This window comes from Megalobrama amblycephala, linkage group LG15, assembly GCF_018812025.1.
Source record: "Megalobrama amblycephala isolate DHTTF-2021 linkage group LG15, ASM1881202v1, whole genome shotgun sequence".
Taxonomy (NCBI): domain Eukaryota; kingdom Metazoa; phylum Chordata; class Actinopteri; order Cypriniformes; family Xenocyprididae; genus Megalobrama; species Megalobrama amblycephala.
The window spans coordinates 5,159,895-5,177,117 of NC_063058.1; the positions used below are offsets into that span (position 1 = coordinate 5,159,895).

Sequence of the window (17,223 nt, forward strand, 5' to 3'; positions counted from 1 at the left end):
GTTATTTAATTGATAGATTTTCAGTTATACTGCTGCATGAGTTAATTAATTAACTGATCATCTGTCTTGAGCCTGGAACACACCAAGCTGACGCTGACAAACTAGTGGCAGTAGCTGAACAGCCAATCAGAATGATCAGATTGCCTGACTGACCGACGAGCTCCGATGAGGACCAACTTCAGCTGACGGTGTGGAACACACTGAGAAAACTTAGTCGGACAAAAACTGCCAGATGGCCAAACGGCTTGGTGTGTTCCGGGCTTTAAGTGAAAATGTCCAACTTTTACATCTGAAATATTAACTCAACACTACATTATTACTATGGATGCACCGATACCAGTATTGGTATCGGGCCCGATACCAAGCTCATGTACTTGTACTCGTACTCGTACTCGTACTTGTAAAAATAACCCCGATATCAAAAACCGATACGTGACGTAACTGACAATTTTCCGTGCACAGAGACACCGACGGCAGCAGCAAAAACAATGTCAGCCTCAGGGGTGTGGAAATACTTAAAATGAATGATTACAACCCCACGAACTGCATGCTTTCAATCATTCATTATCGATTAGTGAAGGCGGGAGAGGCGAATCGTGATGAATGATACACACCAGAAGCACTCTCTCTTTCTTACGCGCGATCATATTACTAAACTTCTGTAATTGGTTTACCTTAATAGATTCAGGAGGAGTCAGGTAGGTGTATAAATATTATCTTCTTAGAATATATTATCTCAGGGTCTACTTCTGATCACTACCGTACCTCCTAGGCATACGGTTCAGATATCAACCAAGCCTACCTGGGTGGGGTGGGTTAGCCTTCCATTCAGGGCACCACAGCTGGCTCTTCGCCCTCAGAGGACAGCTATGCCTGCTAATGCACTCCCACGGCTCACTCTGTTGCGAGAGGTTGGCAACCTTGACTGACTTTGTAAAGTCCGTCGGGATATCTTTATAAAAATGTATCTTTTTCAGACAGTCAGCTTCTTATACCAGTCCTCATTCTCATTCTATTATTTCTTGCAAAGGCAAAGCTAAATAGACCACTCTGTGCCAGCTAAGCTGGAAGTTCCATGGGCCAGATACATAATTACATTTTACATTTTTCAGTATATGTTCTCTCTAAGAAAATCAGGTGTCTTCTTTGATCTTCTGAGGAGTTGTGGTCTGGCGCCGGCTTCTGCTTACTGCTTGCTTGTATTCTCTTTCTTTCTTCATCAAAACTACACAACTACTCAGAGAGCTATAAAGGCCCCTGTATTTATATTCTCTTTTGATGCACTTTATCTCTCCATTTACGCACATGTGGTTTCTACTTGCGTTAACATATTACCTGTATGCGTCAATTGCTATGTTACTTGTCTATCACCTTTTTTACTTGCGTCAATGCATTTCCTATTTGCGTCAATAGCTTAAGCAATACACGTTTTAATTATACATTTTTATCACATTTCTACCTTGCTAGACATTTATTTCCTAACTGTCTTCATTTTTGTCAGTTACACACAACAATGCTTCTATCCCCCAGAGCCCATGTTCACCTACACACATAATGCAACATTTGTCATCTTTACAGGATGTGGTATACACTACACTCAAGCCCACAGCATGTGTTTTTGTATGTCACATTATAAAAACTTAATAGACCACAGAGATTTTCCAAGTTCAACAATTTTCTGCTTTTTATTATATCTTTTAAAATCATCTGGCAAGTTCCTTCCTCTGCCTATACCCATATATCGCCCCTGGGTGGATTTTCTCACTGATCTTTCTCCATCCCAAGGTAACACTTGCAATCTGGTCATTGTGGATCATTTTTACAAATCTTGTCATCTTGTTCCCCTCAAGGGATTGCCTACTGCTATGTAGACTGCTGAAATCCTTTTAAACGTCTTCAGATACTTTGGAATTCCAGAGGACATCTGTCACGGACACACAGACGAGATGTACAAATCCAAGTGCAGCATTTATTGTACGGTAATCCAAAGTCGTATATCCACAAAACAGGCAAGGGTCAAACTCCACGTAAACAGTCCACAAAAAACAGAAAGCCAGAGGTACAAAAGTGAACGTAACATAAATGTAACAAACCACAACCAAGGACAGAAACAACTGAGTATAAATAGACAGACACTGACAAGGAAACACAAAACAGCTGGGTGCAATGAATGGGATAATGAGTCCAGGAGGTGAGTATGGGAAATGAAGTCCAAAACAGTGAGTTAAGAGTCCATGTTGGAGTGCCCTCTAGTGGCTAAATGGGGCACTCCAACTCATGATCATGACAGTACCCCCTCCTTACGGAGCGGCTACCAGATGCTCCATGAAAAAAAAAAAACAAAAAAAAAAAAACATAACTCTCAGGAGGGAGGTGGACTGGAGGAGGACCAGGGGGAGGGACGGTGGGCCAGGACCAGAGCCCCCAACCGAAGGCCAGGGGGGAGCAGGAGGAACAGACCACGGGGGCTCTAAGAAGGTCGGGGTCCTGGCTGAATGCCAGGGTGGCACTGGAGGAACTGACCAGGCGGGTTCCCGAGGGTCTGGAGTCCTGGCTGATTGCCAGGGCGGTGCTGGAGGAACTGACCAGGCGGGTTCCAGAGGTTCAGACGGCCGGGGCAGTGGCAGCAGGGCAGAAAACCTGGGCGACGACGGCAGGGCAGAAGGCTTGGATGGGGACGGCAGGGCAGAAGGCTTGGATGGCGGCGGCAGGACAGAAGGCTTGGATGGCGGCGACAGGACAGACGGCCTGGGTGACGGCGGCAGGGCTGGCAGCTTGGGTGGCGGCGGCAGGGCAGACGACCTGGGCGGTGGCAACAGGGCTGGCCAAGGGTGCTCCGTGGCCGTATCAGGGAGAGCGGGCAGCTCGGTGACGGCCTCCGTGGCCGTATCAGGGAGAGCGGGCAGCTCGGTGACGGCCTCCGTGGCCGTATCAGGGAGAGCGGGCAGCTCGGTGACGGCCTCCGTGGCCGAATCAGGGAGAGCGGGCAGCTCGGTGATGGCAGCGGGCTCAGGCTGCTCGGGCTGCTCTGGGACGGCAGCAGGCTGCTCGGGCTGCTCTGGGACGGCAGCAGGCTGCTCTGGGACGGCAGCAGGCTGCTCTGGGATGACAGCAGGCTGCTCGGGCTGCTCTGGGACGACAGCGGCCTCTGGCTGGCAGACTGCTCCAAAGTCCATAGAGTTCGAGTTCATCCTCAGCGCACGCAGGACAGCCAAAACATAAAAAGTGAGCACAGCCCTCTGGTCCAAGACAGGACTGACCAGGAGAGCAGGCTGCTCTGGAGTGGACTCACTGGCTGGAGCGGACTCACTGGCTGGAGCAGACTCGCTGGCTGGAGTGGACTCGCTGGCTGGAGCGGACTCTGGAGTGGACTCGCTGGCTGGAGCGGGCTCTGGAGTGGACTCACTGGCTGGAGCGGACTCACTGGCTGGAGCGGGCTCTGGCTGAGCAGGTGTTGCTCCTCCTTTTTCGGGTATGAGGAAGAGACTCAGTGCCCACCTCCTCTGTGGCCTCTGGAACGGATTCACGGGCTGGAGTGGACTGATGGACTGGAGCGGACTCACGGGCTGGAGCGCCTCTGGCTGAGCAGGTGTTGCCCAATGGACTCTATGGCCGAGATATTTAACAAAGCCCCAAAAATCCAGAATCTGAAGCCCCTCCAACTCCCACTGAGGCAGAGGGTCATCGAGGCATTCATTAAAAATCCCCTTTAGCGCCTCATCGTTATAGCCCAGCCCCACCGTCCTCGTCCAGAAGGACTGGGCAAAGCACCCTACCTCCCAGCCGTCTTGACGTTGGGCCGTCAATGCCCGAACCCGAGCCATCTGCTCCCTCATAGTGACCGGCGGAGGAATCCGGAAGCTCATGCTGCTGGATCTAATAATGGTGGTTTGTTCTGTCACGGACACACAGACGAGATGTACAAATCCAAGTGCAGCATTTATTGTACGGTAATCCAAAGTCGTATATCCACAAAACAGGCAAGGGTCAAACTCCACGTAAACAGTCCACAAAAAACAGAAAGCTAGAGGTACAAAAGTGAACGTAACATAAATGTAACAAACCACAACCAAGGACAGAAACAACTGAGTATAAATAGACAGACACTGACGAGGAAATGTTGGAGTGCCCTCTAGTGGCTAAATGGGGCACTCCAACTCATGATCATGACAACATCATATCTGACAGGGGGTCGCAGTTCATTTCCAGATTCTGGAGAGCTTTCATGAAACTCCTAGATGTGACCATAAGCCTCTTCTCAGGATACCATAATCGAACCAACGGGCAGAGGGAAAGGAAGGTACAGGAAGTTGGTTGTTTCCGCCAAACCTTCTGCCATTACCACTAAAACTTCCGGAGCCAGTATCTAACGTGGGCAGAGTATGCAGAAAACCTCCTTCATCAACAAACCACTGGTCTTACTCCATTTCAGTGTGTACTTGGCTACCATCCACCCATGTTCCCCTGGTCAAGGGAACTGCTGGACATCAGTCAACCACTGGTTCCAGGAGAGTGAGAGGGTTTAGGACTTAGCTCATCACCATCTTCAAGGGGCCATATGGAGAGAGAAACACCATGCTGACATGCGTAGATCCACCACTCCAAGCTATCGTCCGGGTCAGAAGGTATGGCTATCCACCAGGTACATCAGGTCACATCTACCTTGCAAGAAGCTGAGCCCTAGGTACATTTGCCCCTTTGAAACCATAAAGGATTAGCATTTCAACTCAAATTCCCAGATCACTACCGTATTCACGCAGCATAAAGTAATATATAAATGGAAACATCTCTTCACTTTCACTGTGCGGCAGAGACAGCAGCATGAAATAAAGCCACTCATGCCAGCCTCTGCTTCTGTCACTGCTTCATTTGTCCAGGGCTGCAGCTACATATTATTGTCATATAATCAGACATCGCAAACCCCCCCCATGTTGTTTTTGGTGTAGTTCTACCAACAAAACATCAATGCCATGGAAACCAACACAGATTCTGGAAAAAAAAAAGAGACCCACAGTTGTGATACATAATGTGGACAGTAGGACTGGTCTGAATACCATTTTTTGAGCTTCAAAGCTTCAGTAGTGATCAACACCGGATATTCGGAGGGAGGGGGCTGAACATATTATTCTCTCTAATAAAGGAAGTGTAATAAGAAGAAATATAGTGTGGCCCCTTTAAGAGCTGCGTGCTGCCGGTTGAACTGTCTGCATTGTATGTGCGACTCGCGCACTGCATGTATTAGGGTTATTTCTGTTTTTCTGTTGCTCATTTAAAGTTATTTTCTTTATTAAGTAACGCTGTGGATGGCATAACATTTGCAACGGACAGTTACACGAGTTGCAGTTGTGTAATGCACCAGTTGTGAAATGTCTATCGCCTCCGTGCAATCTGTCTGGTATCAATAACTCAAGCTACGTTAGCTATCCCTATTTGCTCCGTACACAACGCATTACAGCAGGAATCTCTGTGTGTCTGTCTGTTTGTTTGCTTTTTGATTATGTCGAAAACTGTTCATCCAATCGACCTCACACGTGGCGGGTGTGTTGCTGTGGACCCAAGGGAGCGCAGTGTCGCATTTGATGCAATGAACACACGACATGTTCAGAAATAATAAACTTTTAATAAACTACAGAACAGCTAAATAAACTAGCTGAAAGCGGCACACCTCATGGGGACAGGGATAAACAAAACAAAGATCTGATAAGAGCAATACTTTTAATAAGGCAGCCTAACATTTTTCTAACAAACAAATCACTCCCAAATCAGAAAGTTACAGCACAGTAATTACTGACACAGTAAAGGGTAGACTATTTAAATAAAAGAAGAATAAAAAATGAATGAATTGTAATAAATTAAGAACACGCTGTCCCAGTAAAATCTCACGTTTGAGTTTTAACAAGCTCCTATATTTCGCAGTAGATTAATTTAGATTGATAATAGCAGGTATAAACACAGAAACACAAAGAAACACAGCTTAACCCAAAATACAAGCTCATGCAGTTGTACTCTTCTGACAGAGAATACTCTAGTTGCAGGGAACACTTGAGTAGGCTAAGAAGAAGCAAATATATTTATTAAGTATTAATGAGGTTGGGTTCCTTCAACTGTCCTTCCTATAAAAACGGCTAGGCTATATAAGATAATTGTAAAAAAAAAAAAAAAAAAAAAAAAAATATTATTTCGCCAGGTTTTATAGTGTAAAACATTCAAGTGTTTTACACTATAGAATATTCGAAGAATATTCGAATCCCAAAATTGAAAATCGATTACCAACACCAAACGAATAATCCAATATTCAGGTCCAGCCCTAGTGGACAGTTGATAATTTAGATCAGATTCTAAATGGGTACACAAATAATCAGATTTGGACTGACAGTCTATTGTGTTGTTTTATCTAATTTGAACAAGCAGCAACAATATTTTTCCCCAGTGTAGGATACTGTGATAGGCTCAAGGTCAAATAAGGAACTTAAAGAGAAAGACCTCTGGTTATCAGGCCCCACTGTCACCTTAAACACACCCTAAAGATGACTGAGATTCCTTGCTGAAAAAAAACCCAGATTTAATTCTTAAACAAAGAATCGTCAGCCAGTGTAAGCGTCAGCCAGCTCTGTGCCCACGCAATGAATTTTTCCAATAAATAAAAAATAAAAAAGTAACATTTCAGACCCATCCTTGTTGCCAATATATTGTAATTTGAAGGTAGAAATCAGGAAGTCATCCTGAGCTGATATCTTTCTATAGTTGAAACACTGATTGAGCAACACCATGAGACATGATACAGTTCAGTAAGTTGTACTGTATCTTTCAACATACCTTCTGATGTATATTCATGTACATTTTGTGCAATAACTTGTAGTAAAGAAGAAGAGATTATCAGTTCTTGTGCTCTCCACTGTGTATTTATTATATTAACAGGAATGAATCTTTGTACATGTCCCACCCAAACTTATGGAATCAATAGCAAATTAGACCGTCCTCATCAAGCCAGAGATGTTTCCCTATCCCTACCTTCTATTTTTTATCCTGACTTTATCATACCCTGCTAATCCAAATCACAGTGTAAAATTTGTATTAACAATATAAGAAAATGAATTGTTTCTCACACTCTTTTTTAGGTAATCCCCTCACATGGAGGATAATGTGGTTAATTTTCATGTTTGTTTCAAGTTTAATAATGTTCTACTTCTACCTTACAACAATGAAAAGTGAAAAAGGTATTATATTTAAAAATGTATAGATATTTAAAGAGATTTTACTTTATATTCAGAAATATATTGGTATGGTACAGTGTTCTGTTATAAATGTAATTTATTACGTTTTATTTTCTTGTACAGATTATTTTGAATGGGCCTGCATGGCTGGATTTCTCCATTTATTATGGGCAATGACATACTTTCCATATATATTAGATAATCTGGGTACAGTATTTTTAATTTACTTTTGCTCATGTTCTTTGAGTGATATTTAAACATGGGTCTTTTTTTCTCTTAGTACCTCTGTTATATAAATTATCACCTAATCATTAAATTTTTATTTTGTTTGTTGTTGGAGCCATATTTTTGAATATTTAAGCTGTAACTAAAAAATAACCTAATCCATCCTATTTGTTCTGTTTGGGGAAACGGCAGTAATTTGATCTTTATTCACTGATACTGTAATTGTTCCCATCCACCACAAATCTGTCAGTTTGCACTTTGTGTAATAAAATACTTGAATAATGCTTTTTAAAATATGTCTCAAATTCATAGTCTTATGAAATTTTTCTTAAAATATGCAAAAATGTTTCAGTCGAGAGATGTACTGTATTTGAATTGTACTATTGTATTTTACACAAGCAGATTACTGTAAATTTAGATCATTTGGTTCTGTAAAAAAGGGGGCAAGTTGGTTAAGATGAGTTTATTCTCTTTTATTAGTTTTAGACACTGTGTTTGTAGGAATGTAGGAATGTAGGAAACTTTTTCACTCAAATATATTCTACAGATTACTGAAAATTCATTGCACTTAATAGAATAATAATAGCTAATTGTAACTATAAATGTTTTAAATAGTCTATTTAATCAGGTTTACTGAATAGAAAGTGTCTGTGTTCCTCTACTACAGGGATGGGCAGCTTCAGTCTTGGCGGACCACTGTCCTGCAGAGTTTGCATGTAGCTTAAACCACGATAAAAGCTTACCTGCCTGTACCTTTCTAGTAATACTGAAGATATTGATATTAGCTTCAGGGGAGTATTCCAGAAAGCAGGTTATGACTCATGCCTGGGTAGGTCTGCTCAAAGTAAGTAGATAACCTCAACTTTTGGTTCCAAAGCCTGAGGTAACTTTCAGGGTATGCAAATATCCATAGCAACTTATTATATGAACATAACCTGCTCCAGAGCATCTCATGTTCCAGGATTAGTTTACTTTAGAGCTATCAGTGCATATTTGCCCTATTGATGAAGTTCCAGTGGGCGTGACAGATTTATACAGTATAAGCAATGTTTATTTTACTGTAATATATGTATTTTACTCTCATTGTGGATCTGCACTCAAAAGGGTTTGTTTGTTTTTTGTTGTTATTTTTATGCAACAGGACATTCTATATAATGTACACTGTATTGCCAAAAGTTTTGGGACGCCTGCCTTTACATGCACATGAACTTTAATGACATCCTATTCTTAATCCATAGGGTTTAATATGGAGTTGGCCCACCCTTTGCAGCTATTACAGCTACCACTCTTCTGGAAAGACTTTCCACAAGGTTTAGGAGTGTATTTATGGGGATTTTTGACCATTCTTCTAGAAGTGCATTTGTGAGGTCAGGCAGTGATGTTGGCGAGAAGGCCTGGCCCACAGTCTCTGATCTAATTCATCCCAAAGGTGTTCTATCGGGTTGAGGTCAGGACTCTGTGCAGGCCGGTCAAGTTCCTCCACACCAAACTCGATCATTCATGTCTTTATGGACCTTACTTTGTGCACTGGTGCGCAGTCATGTTGGAACAGGAAGGGGCCATCCCCAAACTGTTCCCACAAAGTTGGGAGCATGAAATTGTCCAAAATGTCTTGGTATGCTGAAGCATTAAGAGTTTCTTTCACTGGAACTAAGGGGCCAAGCCCAGCCCCTGAAAAACAACCCCACACCATAATCCCCCCTCCACCAAACTTAACACTTGGCACAATGCAGTCAGGCAAGTACCGTTCTCATGGCAACCGCCAAACCCAGACTCGTCCTTCAGATTGCCAGACAGAGATGCTGATTGGTCACTCAAGAGAGCACGTCTCCACTGCTCTAGAGTCCAGTGGCGGCGTGCTTTACACCACTGCATTCAACGCTTTGCATTGCACTTGGTGATGTAAGGCTTGGATGCAGCTGCTCGGCCATGGAAACCCATTCCATTAAGCTCTCTATGCACTGTCTTGAGCTAAACTGAATTCCACACAAAGTTTGGAGATCTGTAGCTATTGACTCTGCAGAAAGTTGGCGATTTCTGCGCACTGTGCGCCTCAGCATGCTCTGACCCTGCTCTGTGATTTTATGTGGCCTACCACTTTATGGCTGAGTTGCTGTTGTTCCCAATAGAGACAGAGCGCAACGCGTCATAATCTGAAAACCACGCCCACCAGGGGGAAAACAATCAAACCATCTCTATTGACTTTGTATTGCATGAAGCTGCCTCCTTGTCATTTCTGACTTATAACAAAAAACAGAACAATGTCTAAAAGCTGCTATGTGACAAGATGTACAGCAAATAAGCTAAAAAACCCAGAAAGTTTTATAATCTGTTGACTGTCGTGGCAAATTCGATGTCTCTGTGTCCCTTCAGTTCTGGTCTTAAAGAAGTGAGCGAAAGGAGTGGGCGGTCAGAAAACTTTGCGGGAGACCCACGGGGAATGGTGGGATTTGCCTTGAAAAACTTGAAAAAAGCAAAGCAAGACAAGTCAGACACTTGGAAACAATTCTTAAAATTCATGCGTTTTATTTTGAGCATTCTCGCATGATCTAGTGCACCATCAGAGAGGGCATTCAGTGTGTGTGGGCGGATCATGGAAGAAAGACGCATAAGTCTGCAACTGCAGTCAGTCAGCAATATACTTTTCTTTCATAGTAATATGGAGTAAGCAATGCAAGGCCCAGTGATCATTCGTTTGTTTAAGTAGGCTACGTTATTTTTATTTATTTATTAGTATTATTTATTTTCTTTTTTGCAATAGCCTGTTAAGCAAGTCATTCTGTTTATTTTATTTATTTCGTTTTGTATTTAATTTGTTTAAGGTATATCTAGTCTACTTTGTAAGTCCTATGTACATAGGTGTTTAATAAGTTAAAGTTATTTCGTATTGTGCTTTAGCTTATTTACTTAAACTGTTATTTAAACTGCTTGTTTAGTTAATCGTTTGGTGAGTGTGTATGGAGTAGCCTGCGTTTAAAAACTGAGGTGCCGCTAGTTGTGGTTTTGTTTTAACGGTTAATGTTTTATAATGCTAATAAAAAAAAATACCCATACGTGTGGTGCTTTGGTTTTTCGGCTACTTCATCTTATTTAAACGCAATCATGTTTCAAGTTATTCTGGATGTTAACTTGAACGAATTTAGTCTGAGAGTATTTGTTTAGGCCTATTTTCACAAGCTCTGAGAGAAAGTCCGCGGGAGCGGGCGGGAGTGGACACAAACATTGCGGGCGCGGGCAGGAGTGGAACACGCGGGTTGCGGGAGCGGGCGGTCCTGGTCAGACATTCGGCGGGAGCGGGCGGGTGCGGGTTAAGGAAATTAGTCCCGCGCAGGGCTCTACATTGTATCAAAAGAGTCAATATTCCCCAGAGGTGAGAAGCCTTCACATGACACCCTTAACAATGGTCTTATTCATTTCACAGCCACCTGTTGTCTGGTGGAAAATTACCAACAAAATATGCTCAGTGGCCAAGTTAACTTCTCAGGCACATCTGACCCTTACAGCTACATAGGCCTCAAAACACTTCTAGCTTTTATAGTAAGCAAACTAATTCTACAATTGTTTTCTATAGGATGGATAAAAAATATAATAATACTCCATCACGACCCAAAAAACGAGCGTTTAAGGACACAAAATTGGATACAGGCTATTGAGACAGAGCACAACATGTTATATTACACTGAGAACTATGTCCACTGGAGGGGAACGTAATCAGTGATAGAAAATATAATATATAAAACTGACATTTGGATATTTGACTTATCAGTGACTAAATGTTTACAACACACGTAGGCATACTGAGACATACTGAGTGTCAGGATCCCAAAATGTATCCACTCTTCCTGCTGATACTTCTTCTTATTGCCTGCATCCACTTTTTTCTCCTCAAAGGCTGGCTTTTACGGTTCCGTAGTTTATAAAAGCTTAGTTCTGGGTTTTTTAGCTTGTTTGCTGCACACCTTGTCACATATCATCTTATAGACCTTGTTCTGTTTTTTTGTTATAAGTCAGAAATGGCAAGGAGGCAACCTCACGCAATACAAAGTCAATGGAGACGGCTGGGCGTGGCTTAAATGCGCTCTGTCTCTATTGCTTCCACTTTGTTATGATACCACTAACAGCTGAACATGGAATATTTAGTAGTGAGGACATTTCACGAATGGACTTGTTGCACAGGTGGCAACCTATCACCGTACCACGCTTGAATTTACTGAGCTCCTGAGAGTGACCCATTCTTTCACAAATGTTTGTAGAAGCAGTCTGCATACCTAGTGGTTGATTTATACACCTGTGGCCATGGAAGTGATTGAAACACATGAATTCAATGATTTGTAGGGTGTCCCAACACTTTTGGCAATATAGTTTATTTCTATAATAAAAATACATGTGTGATACATTACACCTTACAAGAAATGTGAAAGCAAAACGACTTAACATAAAACAAATTTAGACAGCCATGTTATCTTCGCAAGCGCAGACTGTTTTTTTAGTTCAATCTTTCATTTTTTTTAAATTTATAATTAGCATTACACTGATGAAGGCGAGGAGCCGAAACGTTTGTTGACTTATCTCCTATGAACTTTTATTAAAGTCTCTTTTAGAGTGCAGACCTTCTTTGTATCCTTAATTGAAATATAGGTCATTGCACCTTATTAGTTAGGAGAGCACGGTGAACGCTTTAATTAGCATTACACAAACAATATCATTCTTGTTCACAGTACTAAAAACTGATTAAAGATTAAAAAATAAGATTAAATGATTGCACAACTGGCCCATAGGTGGCAATAAGAAAGAAGTAGTATGGCGTGTTTCTTCTTAGCATCCATTTCCATGGTAACTCCTAGGTATGGCGCTCAGTTGAGAATGTCTTTGTGTGGTCACCATTAAAGGTGCCCTAGAATTGAAAATTGAATTTAGTGCAGTGAGTCTCAAACACCATTGTTTCCTCCTTCTTATGTAAATTTGATTTTTGCAAAAGACCTCTGAAGAACAGGCGAATCTCAACATAACACCGACTGTTACGCAACAGTCGGGATCATTAATATGTTTGCCCCCAACTTTTGCATATACCAGCCCATGTTTAAGGTATTAGACAAGCCAGTATTAACGTCTGGAGCAGCACAGCTGAATCATCAGACTAGCTAAGCAAGCAAGGACAATAGTGAAAAATGGCAGATGGAGCAATAATAACTGACATGATCCATGATGTCATGATATTTTTAAATTGTCTTTCTAAATGTTTCGTTAGCATGTTGCTAATGTTAAACGTGGTTAAAGTTACCATTGTTTCTTACTGTATTCACGGAGACCAGAGATGTAATTATTTTCATTTTTAAACACTTGCAGTCTGTGTGATTCATAAATGCATCTTCATTCTTTATAAATCTCTCCAACAGTGTATAATGTTAGCTTTAGCTCCGTTAGCCGCAGCATCGGATACTATCAAACTCCATAAAAATACTATACTTACATGATCTGATATGCTGCATGATGAACACTTTGTAAAGATCCATTTTGAGGGTTATATTAGCTGTGTGAACTTTGTTTATGCAATGTATTATAGAGTTGCGAGCTTGGAATACCCATGCAAATGGTTGAGCAAAACTCTGCAGGACAGTGGTCCTCCAGGACTGAAGTTGCCCATCCCTGCTTTACTATTTCATGTTTCTGCATAAAAGCCTATATTTTATTTCCATCCTTTGTTTATCTGTTTAAATTAAAATGCTTCATCTTATGTTACAGATTATCCTCGTAAAGTCTGGGTGTATCTGTTTGGATCAGTTGGTGTTGTTTTAGTCATCACTGTTGTAATGATGACCGAACTGATACTGAAAACAGGTGAGTAAACAGGAATTTTCAAAGGCCGATGGTGATAATGATATCTAGAAGGCTGCATAGTAATACAATTCACTGACAACGAAAATTGCTGAAATTAAGAAAACGGTTATTCACCAAAAATCGTAATGCTGTCATTAATTACTCACCCTAATGTTGTTCCAAACCCGTAAGACTTTCGTTCATCTTTGGAACACAAATGAAGATCTTTGATGAATTCTGAGAGCTTTCTGTCCCTCCATAGACACCTACACAACTGAAACTTTGGTACATTTGTATTAGTCAATGCTGATTGTCAAAATGCCAAATATTGGCCAATTAATCTACTTGGCTAATATAATGATCTTTCACTGTAACTAGAGATGCACCGATACTAAATTTATCAGCTGATATGATAACCAATTATTATAATATTATAATTACTATAATATTAAAGGTTAAAATTAACAACAGAGCCCAAACTATTAAAGTCAACTGATATTTATTCTTAGATATAATAATTACACTCTGAAATAAAAACTGAAATATTTGTATACAAGTCAGTTGCGCATTAGGTGGTTTTCATAAACACTCGAAAAGATGCGCTTCGTCACATCAAACATATAAGAGTGTCAAAGTGCCATCTATTGTTTGAATTTAAAATCATAAAATGGACAGAATTTGAAAGCTGAGAAACAGAAGTGAGATATCAAAAGCAACAAAGCACAAAAGTCTTTGCAATTATTGGATGGAAGGCATGATGCTAATAATGTTTGGTGTAGAGAAAAAATGTGGACCTGGCAACCCTGGCTTGAACTATCAGTGATTCATAGTCTTTAATGGCTTTAATGTCACCATTTTTAACTGTCAATGCATTGTTGTTGTATTAACTTAAGCTAAATTCAACACAAGAGACAGTGGGCCTGTCCAAATACCCACACTTACGGTTGGCCACTTGTCTACTTGCCCGACTTATTTCTGGAGTTTAGCCAAAGTGTTCAAGTGGGTGTGAAAACCACAAGTGGTTTAAGATTTTTTTTTTTTTTTTTTAACTCAGTGGGATGCACTGCTTGGTTGTGGTCCTTCATTTTTGAACATTTAACAATGTAAAAAAAACGGCAGCTGAGGTTTAACTTTACAGTTAAAAATATGGTAGCAACGTTTTAGGTTTTACGGGATAGCACTATTTTTCTAATTTAAATGTTTATATTGTAATAATTAAGGTTCATAACTGTTTATTTTAACATTGTAAAAAAATCCATTAAATTTATGGTAAAATTTTATTTAATCTCATTAATTGATATAATGTTAATTTACCAACCTACTGAAGTACTAATATCTCTTTGGTACCTTTGTAATACACTGACAACACCAAACACAGTGGTGATGAGAGTCACATGATGAATTAAGGAAGCAGCTTTTCCATAAACTGAGAAGAACAATACTAATATATAGAAGGTGCATGCAGTGTCATTTATACAAACACTAAACACCATCATGGTAACACACATGAAATTTTAAAAATGCTATAAACATTAATTTAACAACATTAGATGCAACATAAAACCCTAATGTACATAACTCATTAGAAAAAACTAAGATGAAACAGTTCAATGGTAATGCATCAAATGTGAAGTGTGACGCAGGGAAATGTGGGAATGTCAATTTAAATTTTTTTTCACTGTAAATTATACCGTGACTTATTTTTCACTTCCAAAACCTTTTTTTTACCGTAAAATTACGTTAAATGTACCGTTAAATCTATTACAGTTTTTCACCATATATAATACGGAAACTTTCTATAAAGCAAGTAACTGTTTTTCATCGTACCATTTTTATAGTCTTTTACCATTAAAATCACAGTAATTGTTTACAGTATATATGAAACATCTAACACTGGACAGTTTTTCAAGACAAGATGTGAAATCAGTGCACGCAAGTTCCTGAACGTGATAAATGACGGGATATGCTTAGCCTCAAAGACTGTCTGAAGCAGTGTGAATTTAATTTGCACTTTAAGTGCACTGCGCTTAAAGTGTCCAAGACTGCAAGTAAAAGTTGTTTTGATTGTTTTCTTTTGATTGACAGGATATAATCAGCCCTTATCATTGGCATTTTTTCAACAATTGACCGATAGCAAAAATAATTGCTTTTATCGGCCGATAGTGATTATTGGCTGATACATCTGTGCATACCTAACTGTAACCATTTAATCTGTGAGAGAATATTTCAACAGACCCTGAAGTCCACTATTTTTTCACACAGAGGCATGAAATTTTAGGATTGTATGAATTTTAGTCGGTTATTGGTAGCATTATACCACGTTAAAAAGGAAACTATGACTATTTAACATAGACTTCAGCATGAAGAGATGTTATTTGCTCACAATGACATCATTCATTAAGTATACTATCCGTTGTATTATTTCACTGTACCCTTTTGAATGGGAATGAGACACTGCATCTGACAAGAAGCTATGGGGAACATCATCTGACCAATGCCTATACCACGTTTTGTCTGGTCGTAACTGTCCTGCTCCCATGAGCCTTCTGACAGAGAAATCACCTAAGACGATTCAGTGACAGAGCGGTCCGAATGAATCCAAATCTTTTCAGATAGTTATGCATGCACGTTTGGCCAAGAATCTAGACAAAATAACGATTAATTCACAAATGACTGATATCGCTGGTTCCGTCGACAGAAATACAGGACACACATAATGATAACTGCTGAAATGTTTGCACTGAAATGTTTCTCAGGTCAGTCAGAGGAGCGTGCATGGTACAAACAGTGCGTATATAGCCATTACAACTGCAGGCGATACTGCGGCCACGTATCTAAACAAATTTAGCCGCACCACCAGAAAAAGAGGAGGAGGGAGATTGGGGTGCTGCGGGCCAGATGAATATGATTGGCGGGTCGGATTTGGCCCGAGGGCCGCCAGTTGACGAGCCCTGCTATAGGCTGTTCCATGGAAGTAGTGGTGGATACATCTGTGCTTAAACCTGGTCGACATCAGAAAGAAAGAGAAGAGTTTTCTCCTCTTTCAAAGTGGACTCACCATTGCATGTTTCAGGATTTAAACGGTGCCTTGTGATAGGCTATTTATTATTTTTAAAACAAAAGGTTCAATGACACCCAGCAGATCTTGTAGGATAGCTTGAGTAATTGCAGCTAACATTCTTTTCCTAGCTCCTATTGTTTAACAGTTCTCTGTGCTGTGTGTAGAGTAGATCTCTCCCCCTATTGTATCAGGTCTTAAAGGGTTAGTTCACCCAAAAATGAAAATTCTGTCATTAATTACTCACCATCATGCCGTTCCACACCCTTAAGACCTTTAATCATTAGAACATAAATTAAGATAGTTTTGTTGAAATCCGATGACTCAGTGAGGCCTGCATAGCCAGCAATGACATTTCCTCTCTCAAGATCCATTAATGTACTAAAAACACATGTGAGTACAGTGGTTCAATATTAATATTATAAAGTGACAAGAATATTTTTGGTGCGCCAAAAAAACAAAATAACGACTTATATAGTGATGGCCGATGTCAAAACACTGCTTCAGGAAGCTTTGGAGCATAATGAATCAGCGTGTCGAATCAGCTGTTCGGAGCGCCAAAGTCACGTGATTTCAGCAGTTTGACACGCGATCCGAATCATGATTCAATACGCTGATTCATTATGCTCCGCAGCTTCCTAAAGCAGTGTTTTGAAATCGTCCATCACTAAATAAGTTGTTTGTTTTTTTGGCACACCAAAAATAATCTTGTTGCTTTATAATATTAATAATGAACCACTGTACTCACATGAACTGATTTAAATGTGTTTTTTAGTACATTAATGGATCTTGAGAGAGGAAATGTCATTGCTCCCTATGCAGGCCTTACTGAACCATCAGATGTCAACAAAAATATCTTAATTTGTGTTCCGGAGATTAACGAAGGTCTTACGGGTGTGGAACGGCATG

At 40.5% G+C, this 17,223-nt stretch overlaps 1 protein-coding gene across 2 annotated transcripts in view; it reads left to right on the forward strand.

Moving 5' to 3' along the window:
- The window catches only part of LOC125246578, a 72,437-nt gene that overhangs the window by 12,682 nt on the left and 42,532 nt on the right, over nucleotides 1–17,223 (forward strand). For both annotated transcript variants that reach the window (XM_048157540.1, XM_048157541.1), the window contains exons 4-6: nucleotides 7,119–7,217; nucleotides 7,338–7,421; nucleotides 13,182–13,277. In XM_048157540.1, the coding sequence (XP_048013497.1) occupies nucleotides 7,119–7,217; nucleotides 7,338–7,421; nucleotides 13,182–13,277 (279 nt within the window). The remainder of the gene's footprint in view (nucleotides 1–7,118; nucleotides 7,218–7,337; nucleotides 7,422–13,181; nucleotides 13,278–17,223) is intronic.